The 20,386-nt window shown below is 39.8% G+C and overlaps 3 protein-coding genes across 7 annotated transcripts in view; 2 read left to right on the top strand and 1 right to left on the bottom strand.

Annotated features, from left to right (window-relative positions):
- The window catches only part of LOC118416637 (nischarin-like), a 17,715-nt gene extending 11,606 nt beyond the window's left edge, over positions 1 to 6,109 (bottom strand). Inside the window, exons 1-3 of one of the 2 annotated variants that reach the window (XM_035821799.1) lie at positions 5,850 to 6,109; positions 5,271 to 5,354; positions 4,862 to 5,044 (exon numbers count right to left, since the gene is read on the bottom strand). In XM_035821799.1, coding sequence (XP_035677692.1) covers positions 4,862 to 5,044; positions 5,271 to 5,354; positions 5,850 to 5,936 — 354 coding nt within the window. In that variant the 5' untranslated portion in view covers positions 5,937 to 6,109. Of the gene's footprint in view, positions 1 to 4,861; positions 5,045 to 5,270; positions 5,355 to 5,845 lie in introns of both variants that reach the window. The other variant, XM_035821801.1, reaches the window with a different exon arrangement.
- Positions 814 to 4,855, top strand: LOC118416639 (insulin-like growth factor-binding protein complex acid labile subunit). The gene has a single exon (XM_035821803.1). It carries the CDS (start codon positions 988 to 990, stop codon positions 3,619 to 3,621), a length of 2,634 nt encoding a protein of 877 aa, XP_035677696.1. The 5' UTR covers positions 814 to 987; the 3' UTR covers positions 3,622 to 4,855.
- Positions 6,110 to 6,370: 261 nt separating the features above from the next.
- Positions 6,371 to 20,349, top strand: LOC118416640 (dynein regulatory complex protein 11-like). 4 transcript variants are annotated; one of them, XM_035821806.1, is made up of 23 exons: positions 6,371 to 6,558; positions 6,716 to 6,806; positions 7,211 to 7,317; positions 7,460 to 7,589; positions 7,747 to 7,866; positions 8,145 to 8,336; positions 8,804 to 8,875; positions 9,034 to 9,093; positions 9,496 to 9,641; positions 9,877 to 9,961; positions 10,395 to 10,538; positions 11,120 to 11,195; positions 12,041 to 12,189; positions 12,732 to 12,791; positions 13,837 to 13,907; positions 14,415 to 14,605; positions 15,594 to 15,793; positions 16,161 to 16,244; positions 16,667 to 16,844; positions 17,853 to 18,001; positions 18,490 to 18,579; positions 19,013 to 19,154; positions 19,752 to 19,885. In XM_035821806.1, the coding sequence occupies exons 1-22, from the start codon at positions 6,548 to 6,550 to the stop codon at positions 19,118 to 19,120; spliced, it is 2,514 nt and encodes an 837-aa protein (XP_035677699.1). In that variant the 5' UTR covers positions 6,371 to 6,547; the 3' UTR covers positions 19,121 to 19,154; positions 19,752 to 19,885. The 4 variants fall into 4 exon arrangements, with proteins under 4 accessions (XP_035677699.1, XP_035677698.1, XP_035677697.1 ...); XM_035821805.1 differs by having other exon boundaries at positions 19,013 to 19,158; positions 19,752 to 19,883; XM_035821804.1 differs by lacking the exon at positions 19,013 to 19,154 and having other exon boundaries at positions 19,752 to 20,349.
- Positions 20,350 to 20,386: the final 37 nt, after the last annotated feature.

The raw sequence follows: 20,386 nt of genomic DNA, 5'->3' as shown, positions 1-20,386 counted from the left end.
GTACACAGGCAGGGTATTTGAAACAAGGTTGATTTGAAAATGGGCCTGTTTGCAGCTTTCTAACCTACTGATACCATGCATGTTGCATATGCTATGGAAGGTGATGTTTTTTTGGAGTGGTAGATAGCTCTTGGTAGAGTTGTTAGAGAAGTGGAGGTTGTACTTTTGTAGGATATCTGGTATCTGGTAAAATTGAGAATACATTTTGCAGACAAGAAAGTCTGTATGCAAAGGCTATGCGTTTCTGGGACCAGGTTAATTGAAAAACACATTGGAGACCTAATGGGAAAACACATGACAGTACTAGTATGTATCACTATTCTTTGGTGGTGTTTCTGTGTGGCTGTTTCTGTATATTTGTGGGCCATGATAAGATAAGGAATGAATGAACTAAGGTAATATTTTATATATGGATAGATAAGATGTAAGGCATGTTTCAAGTATTGCGACATAATAAGGACATGAATCACTAGAAATTTGAAGTGGATTTACCATTATCAAACTGAAATGAAATCCTGATGCAAAGGAAACGTGTAGGTGGTGGATTACCTTCTCCTGACCTGTTTTTGCTGCATTCCATCAGGTTTTTGGAGGCAACGTGCCAAGGACCTTACTCAGGGAGTTGATAAGCTGGACCCATTTGGCACTCTCAGCTACGTGACATGTTCCAGCTGTATTCTTTGACGTCATAACAGTAAACCCATTTTGCAACCAGCCCATTTTTTGTTTAAATCAATATATCAACAGAAGAAACTTGCTTTAGATTTGATAGTTTCTAATGTCACCTAGTATGAATTTCAACATCACAACTAATGATTTTTAAATGTTATGGAGATACCACATTCAACTCCAAAATAAATGCATTTTCAGTATTGATGGGCCTTGGACGTTGTTTTACTTGTCTAGAAAGAAGAGAGCTACTAGTACTTATTTCATAATGTAGTACAACTGTACTTGGAGTAACAGTTTTTGCCTTCTTTTTGTATCATGCAGGACACAAAGAGCATCATGGGTGAAAAGCTGCCATGTTTGCTGTTATGCCTTCCCATCATCCTGCGGGTGTGTGGATCAACAGAAGCTTCCTGCCACCTGGTTGGTTTAACTGCTGACTGCACCAACCAGGGCCTGACCAGCGTTCCTCAGAACCTCCCCACAAACATCACTAGGTCCAACTTGCAGCACAACCTGATCACAACACTAAATCAGTCTGACTTCTCCCAGTACAGGAGCTGGACAACTCTTGATCTAGGGAACAACAGCATTTCCACTGTCAATAGCCAAGCGTTCTACTACCTGTCAAGTTTGACCTTCTTGGATCTTTTAGGGAATGACCTAACAAACCTCCTGTCTGACATGTTTACAGGACTGGGAAACCTGCAAACACTTTACCTTGATGATAATGAAATCAGCAACATTCAGGCTGGAACTTTTAATGCGACATCTCAACTGAAAACCTTGGCTTTACATCATAACAAGTTAACAAACCTCAGATCTGACATGTTCACAGGGCTAGGAAATTTGAAGCAACTTTTCCTGTACAATAATGAGATCAGCGACATTCAGGCTGGAACTTTTACTCCAACCACTCAACTGACAACATTGAGCCTGGATTATAACAACCTAACAAACCTCAGATCTGACATGTTTACAGGGATGGGGAACTTGACAACCTTGGGTTTGCATCATAACCAGTTAACAAATCTGACGTCTGATATGTTTATGGGGCTGGAAAACTTGCTGACCCTTTACTTATACAATAATGAGATCATCGACATTCAGGCTGGAACCTTTAATTCAACACCTCACCTGAAAACCTTGGGTTTGCATCATAACAAGTTAACAAACCTCAGATCTGACATGTTTATGGGGTTAGGAAACTTGGAGAAACTTTACCTGTACAATAATGAGATCAGCAACATTCAGGCTCAAACTTTCACTCCAACATCACAACTCACAGTCCTGTCTCTCCATAATAACAAGTTAACAAGCCTTAATTCTACCATCTTCCAAGGGTTAGAAAACTTAGAGCAACTGTACCTGTACAATAATGAGATCAGCAACATTAAAGCTGGAACTTTCACTCCAACATCAACTCTAAGCAACTTGAACCTGGATCATAACAAGTTAACAAGGCTTGGACCCGGCATGTTCACAGGTTTAGAAAACTTGCAGAAGCTTTTCCTAGACAATAATGAGATCAATGACATTCAGGCTGGAACTTTTGGTCCAACATCAAGCCTAAGGAGCCTGAACCTGTATCATAACAGATTAACAAGGCTCGGACCTGGCATGTTCACAGGGTTAGGCAACTTGCAGAAGCTTTTCCTGGACAATAATGAGATCAGCGACATTCAGACTGGAACTTTTGGTCCAACATCAAACCTCAAGAGCTTAACACTTTATCAGAATAGACTGACACTCTTTAAAGCAGAGATATTTCCAACAGTATCTGAGCTTCAGCTTCAGAACAACCAAATAGAAAGTCTATCCTCAACAGCCTACGACAAGCTGTCCTCTATCTCTACTGTATACATTGACAATAACCCCTGGCAGTGTGACTGTAGGATGCTTCCCTTCAGGCAAAAGATGATGGGGTCTCGGGCATTTGAAAACCAAATAAAGTGCAAAGGACCTAGCAACTTTTATGGACAAAATCTTGTTGACATCAATCCTGAAGACCTTACAAGTGTCTGTACAGAGCCAAAGATCATGAGGTTTGGGAGGAGTGACAATAACACAGTAGTACAGGGAGAGACTCTTCACTTGATCTGTGAAGCTTCAGGAATCCCTACGCCAGACATAACAGTCATTCTCCCATCTGGACTGAATGCAACTGTTGAGTCAGATGGGAGGGTGACTATGGATATGAATGGTACCATCACCATAACCAATGTTACTGCAGCAGATGCTGGTCTGTATGTCTGTACTGCAACAAGTCACGTGGGCTCCTCATCTGCCAGGCTGTCTGTAGATGTCCAACTGAACGTGGTACCCACAGCTGTCACAAATACAAGTTATACTACAAATACAACTCTGCCACCCCCTTCAAAGAAACTGGAGCCTACTTCTCACACCTTCTCCCTGCCTGTTCTCATTGGCTCTGTCTGTGGTGCAGTCCTTGCCACTGCCCTGCTTGTTGCCATTGTTCCTACCATCTGGCTCAAGAAGAGGTCCCAAACTCCTCATTCCGGCTCATACTCAAGAGTATTTTTCAAAAACAAAAACACAGGAGGCACTGTTGTACTCCACAGTCATGATGAAGAAGAGGAGTATGAAAGACCATATACAGGCAGAGGCCACAGAGACAACCCTGCTTTTGACATGTTAGAAGAAGATGACTATGAGGTTATCCCTCCCTCCCCTCCGCCTAGAAATATTCCGGGTCTCCCGGGTGATCAGCAGTGTGGGTCAGCAGCTACACACACTGCTGATAGCTGTAACCCACAGGAGCCCATATATGAGAATGAATACGAGGCTGTAAAAGACGATGTTCACTATGAAAACAGCCACGTGAAGGCAGCAGCCGCTAAAGATGCTGAGGAAGATATACGGGTAATCGTGGAGGATTACGACGGCCATGACTACCTGTCTTTTACGACAACCAAGAAATCTGATCCTTAGTCCTGCAAAAATGAAAACAGCCACATGACTGCAGCTTCTAACGATGCTGAAGCAGGTCTATAATGGCAGGTTACATGTCTTTTCCTGCAATGGAAAAAGACATGCCATAGCCCTGCAGAGATAAGAACAGCCAGGTGCTAGCTCGTGCTAAAGATACTAGAGCAGCTGCACAGGTTTTTATTTATGACTATGAGAAGGATGATGAGTCAGAATCTGAAATAGAAGGACCACAGTTCCACAAAGATGAGAACAACCAGGTGAAAGTTGTTGAGTCACTTCCACAGGTTCTTATTTTGTAAAAGGCAAGAGATTATGAAGGAATTCTGCATCTGTCAACATAAACCTAAGGGGTATGAAGGTGCAGATAGTTCTCTACTCTGGATTAATCATGTATTCTACCTTTGGGACATTCCTGTCTTTGATTTATGTTGGCTAGCTGACATAACTGCCATGTGGCACTAATTCTTCCACATCCGCTATGCAAGCACAAGTCAACAGCTGGTTATAGCAATAACTATTTGAGTACATGTATAATGTATAATTTGTCAGCCCTGTGCCCTGCTTATGCAAAGCTATGAAGTGTTTAATCTATTCAAATTAAAAGGGACTCTCAAATTAAAAGACCATCTCTGATGACAGCATATCTTGTACTCTACAGTGGTCTCCTGGCTTATAATACTTTTATCTCTAGTGGCAGTCTACTTATCTTATATCCTGATCTAAGTTATCTTTCTGTGCAAGCTCGTCTGACAACCATTTATGGTACTGAGTGGATAGAAGGCCATGAAAACTTGCTGACGTTATGTTTTATGAAACTTAAAAGACTGTACAATTCAGAATTTCTTCATATTGTATGTGTAGAGATTAAGTTGTGTTGTTTTCAAGATATCTTTCTTCATTAGTTTTTAACCATGGATCCCACACTGCATTTAACTTTTTAAGATTGTACGTTAGTTAGTGCTGCTGAAAGTGCTAAATAAAATGCTTCAAATATCAAAAAGAACAGAGTCTAGACTCTAATTGTATCTTTGCTATCATCTAAAAGGTTTCTCTAGTAAGATCTAATTATGTCCGATGGTAATCTAATTGTGCTGTACCTAGCAACCTTGTCAGAAGTAATAAATCATGGGTAGATGAATAATTGCCTACTTCAGTGAAACATTGTATATTTTGAGTTTAGTTTTAACAAAATCGACAAATCTTAAACTATGTGCATATAGAAAAAAACTGCGACACTTACATACAAATGGAAGTCTAAAAACCGTTCGAGAACTTTGGGGATGCAGTCTTGGTGTTTTTCTAACAGCATCTGTAGATAAGCTTCCAGTTCCTTCTGTCTCTTCTCCACAAAAGACTTAGACATGTTTCCCAGCAGTTTCTTGGGAGGAAGTGCATTCTTGTCTACTTTCTTCTCCGACAAGAGCTGGGGAAAAACAGTTTACCAAATATGAATTTGATTTTGAGTCGTTATTGTCTTCATGATATTGCAAATGCATCAGAAAAATATCGCCTTTTAAAAAAATGTGAGCATTCAAGACTTCTAAAAGAGATGAATGATACAAGAACATATATACTACAGGTATGAGCTGGCAGTTATCTTTCAGAGATCACCTGATCTACTCAAATTAAAAGTAAAAAAAATGGAGTACCTTTTCATGGAGTTCACTGAATTCGCTGTAGCGATGTCTGACTGTCCAGGTGTTCGTTCCTGCAGTCACTTCGATTACATAAACCTGTCACAAGTAACATGGCAGGAAAAGATCAGAGTCTGATTGTCATTTAAAAATGGTATTTGGTTACAGCTAAGTCCTTACATGATGCTTTTGCAAAAGACCATTCATTCATTCACTGGTTCAAATTATAACTTAAGTTATATGATCACACTGCTTACAACTCTAAATCATTGTGTCAACTTCTTCTGCTCATTTTTTTTTTCTGATTCCAGATCTGGCCAGATCTTCGCACAGACACCTTTTATCATCAAGGCCAGGCTACGCCCATCCAAAATCTGAAGGAGTCTTCAAAATAAAGGCACAATAAAAAGCCTAATTATAACACTTTTATCTTATCTTGGAAGTGGGGTTGTATAAACACTAATCGGGGAAGTATATAAAAGGGTCGAGGAACACGTGTGTCTGTCAATTTCTATAATGTTTACACGGAATATTTATTTTTGAACAGGTCATCAACGAACTTGGCAACATCTGAATAAAATCGGACACACCTACCGTATAGTTTTCCACCTGCTCTGCTGAAGCTATCCGAGCTGTTTTCGCGCCCAGATATTCGCTGTAATCTTCTGCAGCTCCTGCCATAGCGATGGCTGATTTTCTGTTCCTCTTTTCGACTTAATTTCGGCTGAAATGAAGGGAAACACGCCGATTTTACTCCTAACTAACAAACGGCAGCCATCTTATCAGTCACATGACCTTGGACGATTCGATTACATCATAGGGGTAGATAACATCAACGTAAAGATATTTTGTCCAAATAAGGTCAGAGAAATTGGAAAAAAGAATTACATAGTGCATAAAAATAATTTCCTTCGTCATTTTGTCAATCTTTCTGCCTCTCTTGGAACTTATAAATCCAGGCTTGGTGCAAACTGAAATCCAGCTCAACTTGATATCACTTCGTAGTAAAGTCGCTAGAGGTCGCTCGTGTACGGTCCCATGTGGGGCTGTCTTGTGTAATATTTCCGCTAAGCGGCGCTCGTGCACGGCCCCATGTGGGGATTGTCTTGTGTAATATTTCCGCTAGGCGGCGCGCGTGCACGGTCCCCTGAGACCGAGGTTCTCCATGACAACAACAGCAACAGCGAGACGTCGCCATCTTGTGTAAACGCACTCAACAAACTGTGCAAGGGTTTCAGCAATATGAGCAGTTTCCCCTGATTTCTCTTAGATAGCGGGACGAATCCTCAAAGATGTCGCACGAGTAAGTTGACTACGCTTTGTTGTTTGGTTTTGTGTCGTTTTTGCGTAACTATGGCATCGAAAAACTAAATGTAGAAGCACAGATTTGTGGGCAAGAGTTGTACTTTATTTGTAGCATTGGTCATAATGTAACAAACCCAATTTCTTTACTTCCTCAGTACCTACAACACCCTGTGGAAGCAGGCCCACACGACCATCACAGACCTGCTGGAGATAGAACAACCAGAAGAACCACCAAAGCCTGAGAGGGTGGGTAAAAAAAAGCCACTTATTTCCTCAGCATAATTTGATATATCAGCAAAGTTTGTAAACAAAGTGTTTCTTTGCAAACACGTTTAGAAGAGCGACATGTTGTTGTAATTGTATGTTTTGGAATGTAACGTTAGACCAAGGTTATTGGTGACAACGGTAAATTATTGAAGGCAGTTGGCAGGGGGGCGTTTCGGTAGTTCAATTTTTGCCTGATCAATTTCCTTTCTATCGATCTTCAATTTTACTGTAAATCGATATCTTATTTTTCATTACCTCCTGCACCCATGTATTTCTAGTCTCTCCCTCTTAAAAGTTAGATAGAATTTCCTAATTTTAGTTTCAATTTGATAACTTGCCTAAAATGCTCTGAAATGACACAAAGTCTCATTCTATTGTTTCAGGACCGTCTGACAGCCTTCCAGAATGTTGCGACCATGTATGTCAGGTACATCCAGATATTCCGAAAGCTGGAAAGCTCCTACGACCAGATTGTCCACCCACAAAAAAGGTACAGCACTCACTATACCACAGAGAGTTTGACAGTTGTAAAGCTTCAAATCATCATTTTCAACTTTGACATTGTCTATTTTCATAACTTTGCATAGATAAAATTCTGTTACTGACTGTTTACTCATCGTCATACTTTGCAGACGCGTGTTGCGCCACGTGTTGGACGGTGCCATCGGCCGTATTCTCGAGTTGAAGGGCGAACTGACTGGTCTGGAGTTCTCGGAGTTCCACTACTTTGACGACATCCTCTCAGATTTAAAACTGACTCCGGTAAGCATAATGCTCTAAATTTCTACTTAGTGATAGAAACTTGTCAAAATTGTCATGCTTGCTTAATTGTCATGAAAATACATTATTGTCAGATACTTGTGAATGTTTATTGCATGCTGAACTTGACTTTGATGGCTATTTTTTCTGTCCTTCATAGAATGACATTGAAATGCCGATCCCCAAGTACTTCACCTTGGAGCGATCCAAGATCCTGAAGGATCGGGAGAAACTTCTGGGCCAGATTCTGGCCAAGCTGGGCCCACAGGATAAGGACCTGGTAAGGCATACGACAAATTTTCAAACTGGGGCCCGTCCGAGAATAGTCATGGGAATCACTAATGTTTTTCTTTTATATATACATTTCTAATTTTCGTTTCCACAAACAGACTGGCCAGGCCTCATATTTCAAATATAATGTTACAACAGCATCCTACTGAAGTACATTTGTTAACCCTTAGAAAAAAATTAATTAACTTAAGACAATGATGTTGATTAGTGGGCTAGTTTATCATCAATCCAACTGCTGTAATGTAACATTTATTTCCCTCACAACAGAAAGAAGAAGAGAAGCCGATGTCTCTGGAAGAGTCCATCAGGATCATCCAGGTCCACGAGCGAGCGCGGCAGGGTCGGCTCCGTGCCAAGTTCATGCGCGAGATCCGCATGCAGGAGGAGCGGGAGAGGCAGGCGGCCAACCGCGGCGCTCCGACCATCGAGCCCGACACCGCCGCCATCCGCATTCAGAAAGTGAGTTGGAGTGACCCATTTCAGGGGAAATTACTGTAAATGCATTTAAGTTAGCAGGGATTTAATTTCGCTGTAGTGGGAAAAAGGTTTTTTCGTGCTGGTTTTAAGTTACTATGCACTGTAGTCTTTTACTGCCATGGAAAAATGTCTGCGGCGGTTTTAAGTTGCAGTGAAGCTGCCACCGCTAAAACCCGAACATTAAACTGCCGCAAAAGTTTCTGCATTTACAGTATTTGGTTTTTGGTGATACCTCAGGGGTGGTGGCACTTTTCTATAAAGTCATTGGACATTTTGCTCATTGGACAAGTATTCACCAGTTCACTTTATCAAACTGGTACTGCTTCAGAGTCAGGAAAAGTTGAATTGCCATAGAGTAAAAAAAAGGTAATTTTTTTCCACTGGTTAAAGAAAGTGTTTGTATAATATTATTCAAATGTTTACAATTTGTAAATTTTCTCCAACTTCAGGTGTGGAAAGGTTTTGCTCAAAGGAAAAGGACAAAGAGAGAGAGAGAAGAGGAGATGATGTTTATTGGGATGGTAAGTCAAACTTTCTTGTGATATCCATCTCTTTTTTTTGCATGTTCAAAATCCTTTGTAACACTCAAATCCTTAATGCCAATAGAGTTGTACTTATGTAATTAGTATTTTTGTTGAGACTTTTGCTGTTGCTGACATCTCTTGCTCTTTCCCCACAGACACCGTTGCCAGGTCAGCCTGCAAAGAACACGCCACAGTTTTTAGCAACTAAAACAGAGGTAAACCCAGTTTGTTGGATGCTGACAATTGTATTTAAAGTACGGTCTATGCAGTGTTTGTCTAGAACATCATTCTATACTAGACAAACAATTGAATGTAGCAGTCCAGCCTTTACATTGAATGGTGATTAGATTAGATTAAAACATAGCCTGGGATCAGAAATATAGGACTACTGTGGAAATGTTTAATATGTGTTATTTTGTGTGTAATATGAGTATGTGTGCCAGTACTTGGAGAGTGAGTCAGGAAGAGCATCGAGAGTCAAGTATCATTTCAAATTTTGTAATGTATTTTTGGTATTTAGTCCGCCTGTAGAGTGACCCAGGAGGAGCACAAGCATGTAATGTGTGTTTTGTTGTGTGTAATTGTTGTATGTAATACAAGTCTTGTGTGATACCCAGTCCGCCCGCAGAGTTACCCAGGAGGAGCACGAGCGGGAGTACCAGCAGGCGTTGGTGACCATCAAAGAGAAGCTGCGTGAGGTGGAGGGGCCGGAGATGAAGGAGAGCATGCAGGACCAAATAAGGCAGTGGTTCATCGAAGTCAGGTACGCAAAGTCAGGAAAGAGTAATATCTTGAAATACTTATTCAATTTTTGGTCAGTTTTGTTGGATTTCTTTTTCAGATATTGCCTGCAATTGCAAAACAGCATCCCTTTGGTGACTGTAGTCCTTTAAAATGCAAAGTACAGCCATTAAAAGAAAAGCAGGTTTTTGCCAATATTTATGATAAGATTTGTTGTAGACCAGTGTAAAATTGTCCTTGTGATGCCCTTTTTTCAGGGATGCCACAGGAAAGTTTCCGGACTACCCAGATGAAGATGAAGGTGGCTCGGCCATGATCTTCAAAGAAAAAACTCCAGAAGAGGTGAGGAGGAGAAAAAACACTTTTTTCCTGACTTTTCTGAAGCCTAGTCCTTAGCTAACAATTTTTGCTATTGTCTATAGGTTTTGTTCTACAAGGCATTGTTACTACTAACTGGAAATTAAGAATCATTGTGTCAAAGTTAAAAAATGTGTTCAACACATCTTTGCCAGACTGTCCAGGAAGCATGAGCCCTTTTGTAGACTGAATTGTTTCTGTACTCAGATCTGGATCAGTTTTAGAATTCACAGATTTTTAGAGCATCTACAAGATCAGGAAGATCTTCAGATAAGCTTTTCATTTTCAACATTTATTAACATTCTTCTTTCATATCTCCTGTATCATGTTTCATGTAGAGACATGATTTAATGTGTTTCTACTGTCATGAGATGTCATAAAAATACAGAAATATTCAATGCTTTTGTATCTTCTGCAGGTTGAAGCTGAGATGGCAGCCAAGGCTGAAGAAAAGGGGAAGAAAAAGGGCAAGAAGGGGAAGAAGGGCAAGAAGTCTGGCAAGAAAAAGGGCAAAAAGGGAAAGAAAGGGAAGAAGGGAAAGAAAGGAGGTGACGACGAAGAGGTATTACATGATTTCTTATTATCAGTCTTTGCATGAAATTACTATTACAAAAGCATGAAATCAAAGTAGATGAATTAAAACAAGCTTAAGAAACAATCGTTTTACTTATTTTTTGTAAAGAATGGAGAAAATGTTTAACGTTCTTAAATATTTAACGTCATGTGAAATACTTAAAATGATCTTTGTGTACTGGTTTTCCAGAGAAAAGAATTTGTAAGTTTCTATTAAGTAGACTGAATTCTAAAGATGTGTCACTTTGTTCAGTCCTATATTGCTTCTAGAGGATCTTCCAAGCAAGAGGTAATATTTATTCATGGTTTCACAATGTGATGTCAAGCGCGATGTCTTGTTCTGTCATCTCTATGGCTAATGCTTGCTAATATGTAGTTAATATGTAGAAGATTGGAAGTCTCAGAGTTTAATTTTGAGCCTCTGTTCAATACTTAGTGGCTATCACTTTTCACAATTACATTTTGTTCAGTCATAAGATTTATGAAGGGTAAGTAACAAACAGAACAGCCAAATACAAAAGAAACGGTGTAAAGTTTGTATCTAACTCCATGTTTCTATTGTCATTCTAGGAAGAGGAGCCAGGCTTCAAGTTGGCCCCTTCTCAGTTTGTTCCAGCTCTTGCTGAGGGAAACACTCAGTTTCAAGGTGAGAATGTATCCCTATTTCTTTACAGTTTATATGCCAAGTTCTGATTGGCTGTAGTACCTCTGTCCTTGGTGCTGATTGGCTTCCAATACTTTGGTTAGTATGATTACGTTTTCAATGATTGCACTGATTGAATAATGGTGCTCTCTTTGGTGCTGATTGGCTACTTATACTTCTTTGGTTTGTGTGGTTATTGTCCACTAATTGGTCAATGTTGTCCTTGTCCTTGGTGCTGATTGGTAACTACATTTGGTTACATATTTTGAAAGAATGCTACAGTCTCTTTTCTTTCTGCTGATTGGCTTCCAAAGATAGATAGAAGCATCTCATTACTAAGTTACTTTGATTTTGTAATTTGAGTATCATTTGCTAGTTTCATTATATTTTGCTCGTATTGATTTCATTTATTGTTAATGTCTGAGGATCCCCTCAGGGTAACATTGAAAAAATTGATTGAAGTCGATATGTATCCCCTGTTTGAATGAATAAACAAACAAACAAACAAATGTTTCATCTGTTCTTATGATTATGTGTTTCTGCTGATTGCACTGACTGGCCATTGTCCCTGTCCTTGGTGCTGATTGGTTAGTTCCACTGGTTGTCTTTCCTCAGGTGTGTGGAAGGAGCGAGACTAATGTTTCTAGTACCTCTTTTCTTCTGCTTGGTTACCTAATGCTTCCTCCATTGTTATGACTGTATGTGTTTCTGTTGATTGCACTGACTGGCCATTGTCCCTGTCCATGGTGCTGGTTGGTCAGTTCATCTGGTTATCTTGGTGCTGATTGGTTAGTTCCACCGGTTGTCTTTGTGCTGATTGGTTACTTCATCTTGTTGTCTCTCCCCAGGTGTGTGGAAGGAGCGAGACGAGTCGGACAACTTCAGCCAGAAGCACGATGCCGAGCTGATTAAGGAAGACAAGCGGAAGGAGGTGGAGGGAGAGGTCCGGCTGCAGGTGGACGAGCTGATGAGGGAGGAGCTCAAGAACCTCAAAGCTGTGAGTAAAAATCACCCAAACTCGTGCAAACCCATAACTTTTAACAAGGATTGCTACAGCACACTCTTACGTCCCGCAAACAGTTCAAGATTGGAATCTACTACCATACACTGTGACCACAATAGCAGAACCTGCCAAGTTCAGGGAGAAGATCACTGAACACCTGAAGAGCCAGTGATAACTGCACAGCATTGCCTATAAGAGGGCCGTTGTCCAGTACTTCTCCAGAACCAGAGAAATTGATGAAAATGTATTTTTCTAGGATTGTAATGACAGTTTTAACAAAGTAAATAAATGACATGGACTCCAAGACAGTGAGTGGGACAGAAAATATATTAACATTCTATGTGTTGCTCTCAAACCTGGCAACTAAAAAAATTCCACCAAGTTCACCATTACACCAAAGTTTGGCAACATTGTAAAGCACTGTTTTTTTTTTAGTGTTTGCTTTATGTCCTGGTTTTCAATATTCAAATCTTTCAATCTTTTGATACTGGGTGCTTTTTCTTATTTCTCACTCAAATTTGTCCTCCGTGTTTCAGGCTGTGGAGAGAGATAAGGGAAAGAAGGGAAAGAAAGGAAAGAAGAGTGGAAAGAAGAAGGTAAGTTACAAAGTTGAAGTCATTTTTTGTTTTAATTCTATTCTTCAATGTCAATGTTTATTGTAGAAATATTCAAAGTGACATGTATTTAAAGTTACAAAACAGGCTTGAGTCACTATAATACAGGTCTTGACCAGGTAGAAATGTGAAAGAAAACTTTTGTCAATGAGCTTCTGCTACTCTCACTTAAAGAAGTAACAGTTACGGCCCGCCTCAGTACTAACCAAAACTGATATGTGGCAAAGATGATGAACAACTATTAAGATTTGAGCTGTATTCCTGTATTGTATTCCTGTGCTACTTTGATTATCCCAATGCTTAATGTGTTCTCCCATTCTGATACAAGCTGCGTAAAAGGAGTAGAAGTAAAAGTAGAAGTAGAAGTAGGAGTAGGAGTAGGAACTCGTATGACACGTTTATCGGTAGTGCCGTTACCAAGAGGAGGAAGTCACCGGTAATGTGCTGCCCTTATATCATTACTCTACTTACTGTACAAAAATAGTTTTCAGAATAAGCCTTCTCATGGTTTAAACTGAGCACAGGCTGATGGCTACAGCAGTTTCAGTGTAAATATTTTAGAGTGAAAGTGTTGAAAAAAGCAATGTAATTCGTTGATAGTAAATCACATGTGCATCATATATCAAAAGAGAAAACTTGCACAATTCTACATGTATTTGCACATTGTATTTTAGAGATTAATAGTTTTGTGATGTAGGTCACTTAAGAGGTGCATTCTTTGCACAGCAATGAATTGTGCTCACAATGTTTCTTAAAGCTGTTGATTGCACTGATTGGCCACTGTGATCCCTGTCCTTGGTGCTGATTGGTTAATTGTTGCATATTCTGGTTGGCTGAAAGTGTTGTTTGCACTGATTGGTCAATGTCAACCCTGTCCTTGGTGCTGATTGGTCAGTGCATTTGGTGGTGTGTTCTGAATGGCTGAAACTGCATGCAATTGAAAGATACACGGCAATGGCACATATGACAAATAAAGACTGATTCCGATCATTTAGCAATAATTGAATCATCCCTTTTTCTCCAACAGAAGAAGAAGGGAAAGAAAAGTGGAAAAAAGGGCAAGAAGGGGAAGAAAGAGAAGGATCTCACTGCTGACAGGTACAGCTCATTTCAAAACTGATTTGTGAAGAAGACTGCTCTGGTCATCTAACTTTTACCTGTCATTCATAACTTTCCCCCATACCAAAACGTGACACTTTGGAGCAAAGTCATGAGAAGGTCCTTACTTCCTTACATATTCACATACATATTCACTGAGGTTGCTCCTGAATTCATTAATTCATTCCTTACTCTTGTCTTTCCTTCTGTCCCTCTCATTCTTACTGGCTGATACTTCATCCCCATTCCATTTGATTACTTCCCTTCCCTATTTCCTACTCTTTGTTATTGTTGCTTCATTTATATAACGTTATGTTGTATCATCTATACTATGTGTAATTATCAATTCCTTAATTTTATTGCATATTCCTCAGTTTCCATTATGTTAATTATGTTTAATTTTGCCATATGATTTTACACTTATGTTTTGTTACCTGGGCTGCCTTGGAGTCCTCAAGATGAAATAAATGAATATTATTATTAAATGAATATTTTTTTTTTACCCAGGACTATTGAATCCCTGTATGAGGAGTTAGTCCAGGAGGGAATACTGGTCAGGTGTCCGAAGGTGCACATGTCCGACTACCTGGGGGAGTACAGCTACCTGGGCACCACCCTGCGTACCGCCAACATCGAGCCCATGCCGTCTCTACACGACGTCCGCAGGGTGGTCACGGAGTACGGCATCCTTCCGCTAGGTGGGCAAAGTTTTGCTGTTGTGTCACTCTTTTCTTTTTTTTAATTGGGTTTTTCAGATAGACAGAAACTTTGGGAACCATCCAACATAATGTAGAAGAAATTAAATAACCAAAGATTTCAAAATAATCAAATCTCTCTCAAACATAGGAATAGTCATAACGGAGATTCAAATATACCAATGCTTAAATAACTGTTGTGTCACTCTTTAGCCTAGGCAACAGCTTTTGTGATTTTGACCATTGTGATTCTGATCTTGAAAATTATAACATGTCAAGAACATAAGGTATAAAAAGTGGGAGTTTCACTGCAGTAGCTAGGTAAGCTGAAAGGGGCCTAAAATCTAATCATTTCCAGTTTTTGTCACAACCTACCAACACACCAAATGGGAAACCAGTCCATCCAGCCGTTTTTTAGTCATCTTGTACACCAACAGACAGACAGACAAACAAACACTTGCTAACATATAATCAACATGACATAGATCATGGAAGTAAAAAGTGTTTCAGCAGGAAAGAAAAGCAAAGAAAAGAAAACAAGGATTTTGTTATGCCTACATCTCTGTCCTTGGTGCTGAACTGTTAATGCATTTGGTTGGCAGAAAGTTTCAAATTAAACCGAAAGGAATTTTTGCAGAGATTTTTCAGAAAGACAACAGATTTGCACTGACAAATCTTATGGAATCAGCGTTCCATTCTGTGTGATTACTGAAATTCCATGTAACGCTAGTTCACCTTTATCCGAGGAGTAACCAATATAGGTTTGTTTTAAAAAACAGGGTATCTAACAACATAGGGACATCAAGTCGAAGGATGATTTTGAAAATATCGCAATATGACACCACCGTCCTGCATTTGGATATCCCCAAATACCCCCATTTTTTTAAAAAACAGATACAAAATGTACATGTTAGCCCTCAGATAAAGGTAAACTAGTGTTAATATTGAACAACATTTTTGCTGACAATGTTACCTACACACACCCCACCAGGATCTCAGGCTGTCCACGAACAGGCACCGCTCGTCAAGTCTCTCCTGCTGACCGGTCCGCGCGGGACGGGGAAGAAGATGCTCGTCCATGCCATCTGCACGGAAACCGGCGCAAACCTGTTTGACCTGACGTGCACCAACATTGCGGGGAAGTATCCCGGGAAGAGCGGCCTGGCTATGATGATGCACATGGTCTTCAAGGTGGGGCAGCTTTCTTAAAGAAACTGTCGTAAATTCATTTACTTTTGCGGTGGTTTTATTTTACAGTAGGAAATAGTTGTTTTTTGCAGTGTTTAATTGCTATTCACACACAATTCGGTAGTACATGGTGTCATGAATTCGTGTTTGTACCGGAAAAACTACTTGATGTCACTTCCTTACAATTTTATTGAACACTTGTTTCTTACTGATACATTCATCTCAAGATGAACTGTCCTTATCTTTTATTTTGATTAAAATTTCACCTTTTACAATGATGACAATGTATTTAATCGTGTATTCACCGATAAAACAGTTCCATGAAGATAGAACAGAAACACTGATATGTTGATGTTCTTCTTCTTCCCAGGTTGCCCGGCAGTTGCAGCCTTCCGTCATCTTTGTTGGAGATGCGGAGAAGACATTCTTGAAGAAAGTCCCCAAGACTGATCCTGTAGGTCATGCTTCAGAAATCCAATGAATCTTATATGGAATTATGAAAAAAATCCTATGAGTACCTTTCTTTCTAAAGAAAAAACTTTGTAAAAAGCATAACAAATTAGATAGGTTTCATTGCCACAGTCATGTAAAATAGCCCATAAAATTACTGAAGATAAGTTATGTAGCAAAATACTTGTTAACCATCTCTTTGTAAACAAATATCTTTGTATAGAGCATTCTAATTGTCTTTTCTTCCAGATTATGGAATCTAAATTTGCACAATTTCATTGTCTCAGCCATGTGATATAGTCCATAAAATTATTGAAGATAGGGTATGTAGCCATATATAACCATGTAACCATATAACCACGTATGTAACCATTTCTTTGTAAAGAAACAACTTTGTATTAAGCATCCCCATTATCTTCCCCCCAGACTGACCCCAAGAGGCTGAAGAAGGACCTCCCGAAGGCCATCAAAGGCATGAAGGCGGAGGACCGTATCGTGGTGATCGGGACGTCACGCCAGCCCTTTGACTGCGAGCTGAAGGCTCTGACGGGCTGCTACCAGAAGATCGTCCTCATCCCGCGTCCGGACTACGCCTCACGATTCTGTAAGTTTCACTTTGTACTGGAAATTGAAGTTTGTGCCAAAGACATAAGTCCTAATTTCAGGCACCTACCACACATTGGTTTAATGAAAGTAAAAATTGGTTACTGTAAATGCAGAAACTTTCACGGTGGTTTGTGTGGCACTTCACTGCGAACTTAAAACCACCGCAACATTTTTCCTTGGCAGTAACAGAATACAGTGCATGGTGCTACCGCAAACTTAAAACCACCTTGAAATCTCCCGCTACACGAAATTAAATCCCAGCAAACTTCAATGGATTTACAATTTGTTACAGCCTTATATTCACCCAGAATACGTATTTGGGGAGGCATAAACCTCAAATAATCTATCAACTGCACATTGTTGCTCAGAGGAATGGACGACTGGCTGACCAAGTGAATAGATATCAAATTAGACTCACCAGGGTTTTTTTGTTTGACAAGGGAACATGTTCTGAGATTGTCAACCATGCCAATGTCATCCCTGTCCTTGGTGCTGATTGGTTAATGCATTTGGTTGCATAGTTTAATTGGCTGTTACTCCCTCTGTTCTTGGTGCTGATTGGTCAATGAATTTGGATGCATAGTTTGATGTGATTGGCTGTTAGTCCTCTGTTCTTGGTGCTGATTTGTGGATGAATTTGGATGCCTGGTCTTATTGGCTACACAATACAAGAGTTACACAAGTGACTGGATAGCCTGATAGGATAGGCTGTTACCACCTCTGTTCTTGGTGCTGATTGGCTACTACACATAATATTATTGTGCTACCCGATTGTTGACGGTAGTCCACCTTCATTCATTGTTTTTAGAAATGGAATTTAGGGATATCAAGTTAACAGACGGTGGTTTCAAAGTGAAATTTTAAAAACATTCCAGTTATTTTCAAAATATTGCACTATCCCTCAACCAGATATCCCTAAATACCCTGTTTTTTTTTAAAACAACAGATATAGGTTACCTACAGATAAAGGTGAACTAGTGTTACATTGAATACTGTTTGCTTCCAGTGATGTGGCAGTCCATGATCCAGAAGGGCCAGGGGATCCTCACCAACCACCTGGATGTGAGCTCCCTGTCCAAGGTGACAGACGGGTACACACCTGCGCAGATGTGGACAGCTATACAGCAGGTGCTGACAGACAGGCGCATCCAACAGGTGAGACACCTGCGGCTAAATGTTAGGAATTCAACTACTGTATCTGCACAGTCCTTCAGCTCAAGTCCTTCCTGCATCTTATGGTGCATAGGGTGGCACCTATTTCCATTTCAATAGCCCTTGGGCCACACAACTTTGCACAATCGTTACACCAGGGGGCTAGTCCACTAGTACTGGTCTGCGTGTTCAACTACAAATGTACCATACTCTTCCCCAAATGCTGATTGCTAAGCAGAGAAAGCAGTATATACCATTTTTATAGTGATTGGTATGACTCGGCCAGGGATTGAACTCACGACTTATCGAATGCAAAACTCCACTTGGTCATTGCACAATAAGAAAGGTTCATTTATTCAAATGGTAATTTATATCCGCCCTTACCACTAATTTGATGTAATGATGGAGTTTGTTTAACAAAAATGTTAACAGGAATTGTTATACTAGAATTGATTGATTAAAAAGGGAAAAATTTGTTTCTTCTCTTACAGTTATCCAAGAGGCCGCTAACATCTGTGGAGTTCATCAGTCCGTTGGCCAGGATAGATCCTATCTACAAGGAAGAAGAGGAAGCCTTCAAGGTATGGTATACTCTTAACTTTCACTCTCTATGTTCTATTGTAGTCCCAGCTGGGTGGTTTCTTTTCTTACATTACAGATAACCTGATGCGCAGTAGTAATGAATTAAGTTATGCTATAAAAGCAACTTACTTTTATTTTCAAACATCAGACTTCAGTTTAGCTCAATTTTAACAACAAACTCTTTGATTTGCATCTTTGACCTTTCTCAAGAACTGTTTTCCATATTGAACCTCTTGTATCATTAGTATACGGTCAAGCATAGTGCAGTTTTTCCAGAAAGGAGTCGACATACTTAATGATTTTCTGAATTAGGACCACCCTAATTTTTATGACAAAGAGAAAAAGAGGTTTGGAAGAGAATTACTGCACCACCTGTATAGCTAGTCAGAAAATAAGAGGCTAGCTTCAGTCTTAGCTGTGTTGAACCCATAGGACTGGTTTGAGATCACCCCCCTTTCTAAAGCCAAGGCTGCAGCCATGGCAGAAGATGACGAGGATGATGAAGACGACAAGAACAAGAAAAAGGGCAAAAAGAAATAGACAGGATTAGGCAGGCTCAGATGTGATTGGTCAGGCAGGTGGTTACCATAGTTACCAAAAGTTCTGGGTTTTGATTGGCTCAAAGTTTAGAGCCAAGTTATTTCAGGTTCTTAGTCAGTTGTTCTGGTGATGTTGTCCTCTTGAAGAGGCGTTTGTTTGTACTTATTAATAAGCCTTTTCTGTTGTACACTGGTCAGTCTATAAAAAGGCTTTATATTTGGTCATTCTCTCAAAGTCTTCCTAGCCTGATATCTATTTTTTTCTAGCTCCATCACTCCTTTAATCACTTACCTGCAGAATAGCCTGCCACCTATTAGTAGAGAAATTTTTGGCGTATGAATATTCATCTAACATATAGGCAGTGACCCAGTCCTCATAATGGCATGGTGATGGGTTTGGAACAGGCGTTCAGAAGAAATGCAGGACACATGGATCAAACCTGTTCTGGGCAGAAGCAATCATTGAAGCAAACTGGAGCTAGAATGAGGATATTCCAGGTTATAGTCATGTTGGGCTATATCACTGACAACCTTGACACTGTGTTTAAAATCTTACAATTAACACTGCCAATTAGGAACTCTGAAATGTCTGTACTTTTCAGGAAGTAACGTTTTATTCCTCCATTTTTCAGAGTTGGAATGAGAAAACTCCGCTGGGGAAGAAGAGGGCAAAGGCTGCCAAAGGGGATGATGATGAGGACGGGGGAGGGGGGAAGGGAAAGAAAGGCAAAAAGGGCAAGAAGAGTGGGAAGAAGGGAAAGAAGAAGAAGAAGAAGTAAATGCCACGTCACCCAGGATGAGATTAACACTGTGTATAGTATACATACTCCTTATAATTTGTATATCAAGCTGTACTATATCATTAATGTTACTGTGGAGATAAATGCAGTGGGGTTTAACCATTTACAGAAACTCCAAGTGAGACAGGAAATAAAATAAAAACTTGTAGTTACTAAGCTTTGTAGAGAAATCAACTTTGATGATTAAAAAATTAGAAAAAAATTCTTCATATAGGCGAAGAAAAGTTAAGACCTATTAGCTATATACTGGGCGTGGGTGGTGAACTATTGTGACTGTCCCCTATTGGTATGTTTGTAAAATGATGCATACATCTCTGCAGTTTTGTTATGAATTGATGGAGGTAAAATGCTACTCTATGTGAGGCCAACATTGTTGTTCCTTCACCCTGATTGTAATTCCTGATTAAAAACAATGTGTTTGCACAACTAACTTTGTGTTAAGCATGACTTATTTTGTATTATTATAC

The sequence above is a fragment of the Branchiostoma floridae genome, chromosome 5 (genome assembly GCF_000003815.2).
Source record: "Branchiostoma floridae strain S238N-H82 chromosome 5, Bfl_VNyyK, whole genome shotgun sequence".
Taxonomy (NCBI): domain Eukaryota; kingdom Metazoa; phylum Chordata; class Leptocardii; order Amphioxiformes; family Branchiostomatidae; genus Branchiostoma; species Branchiostoma floridae.
This window is presented reverse-complemented; position numbering and strand designations above follow the sequence as displayed.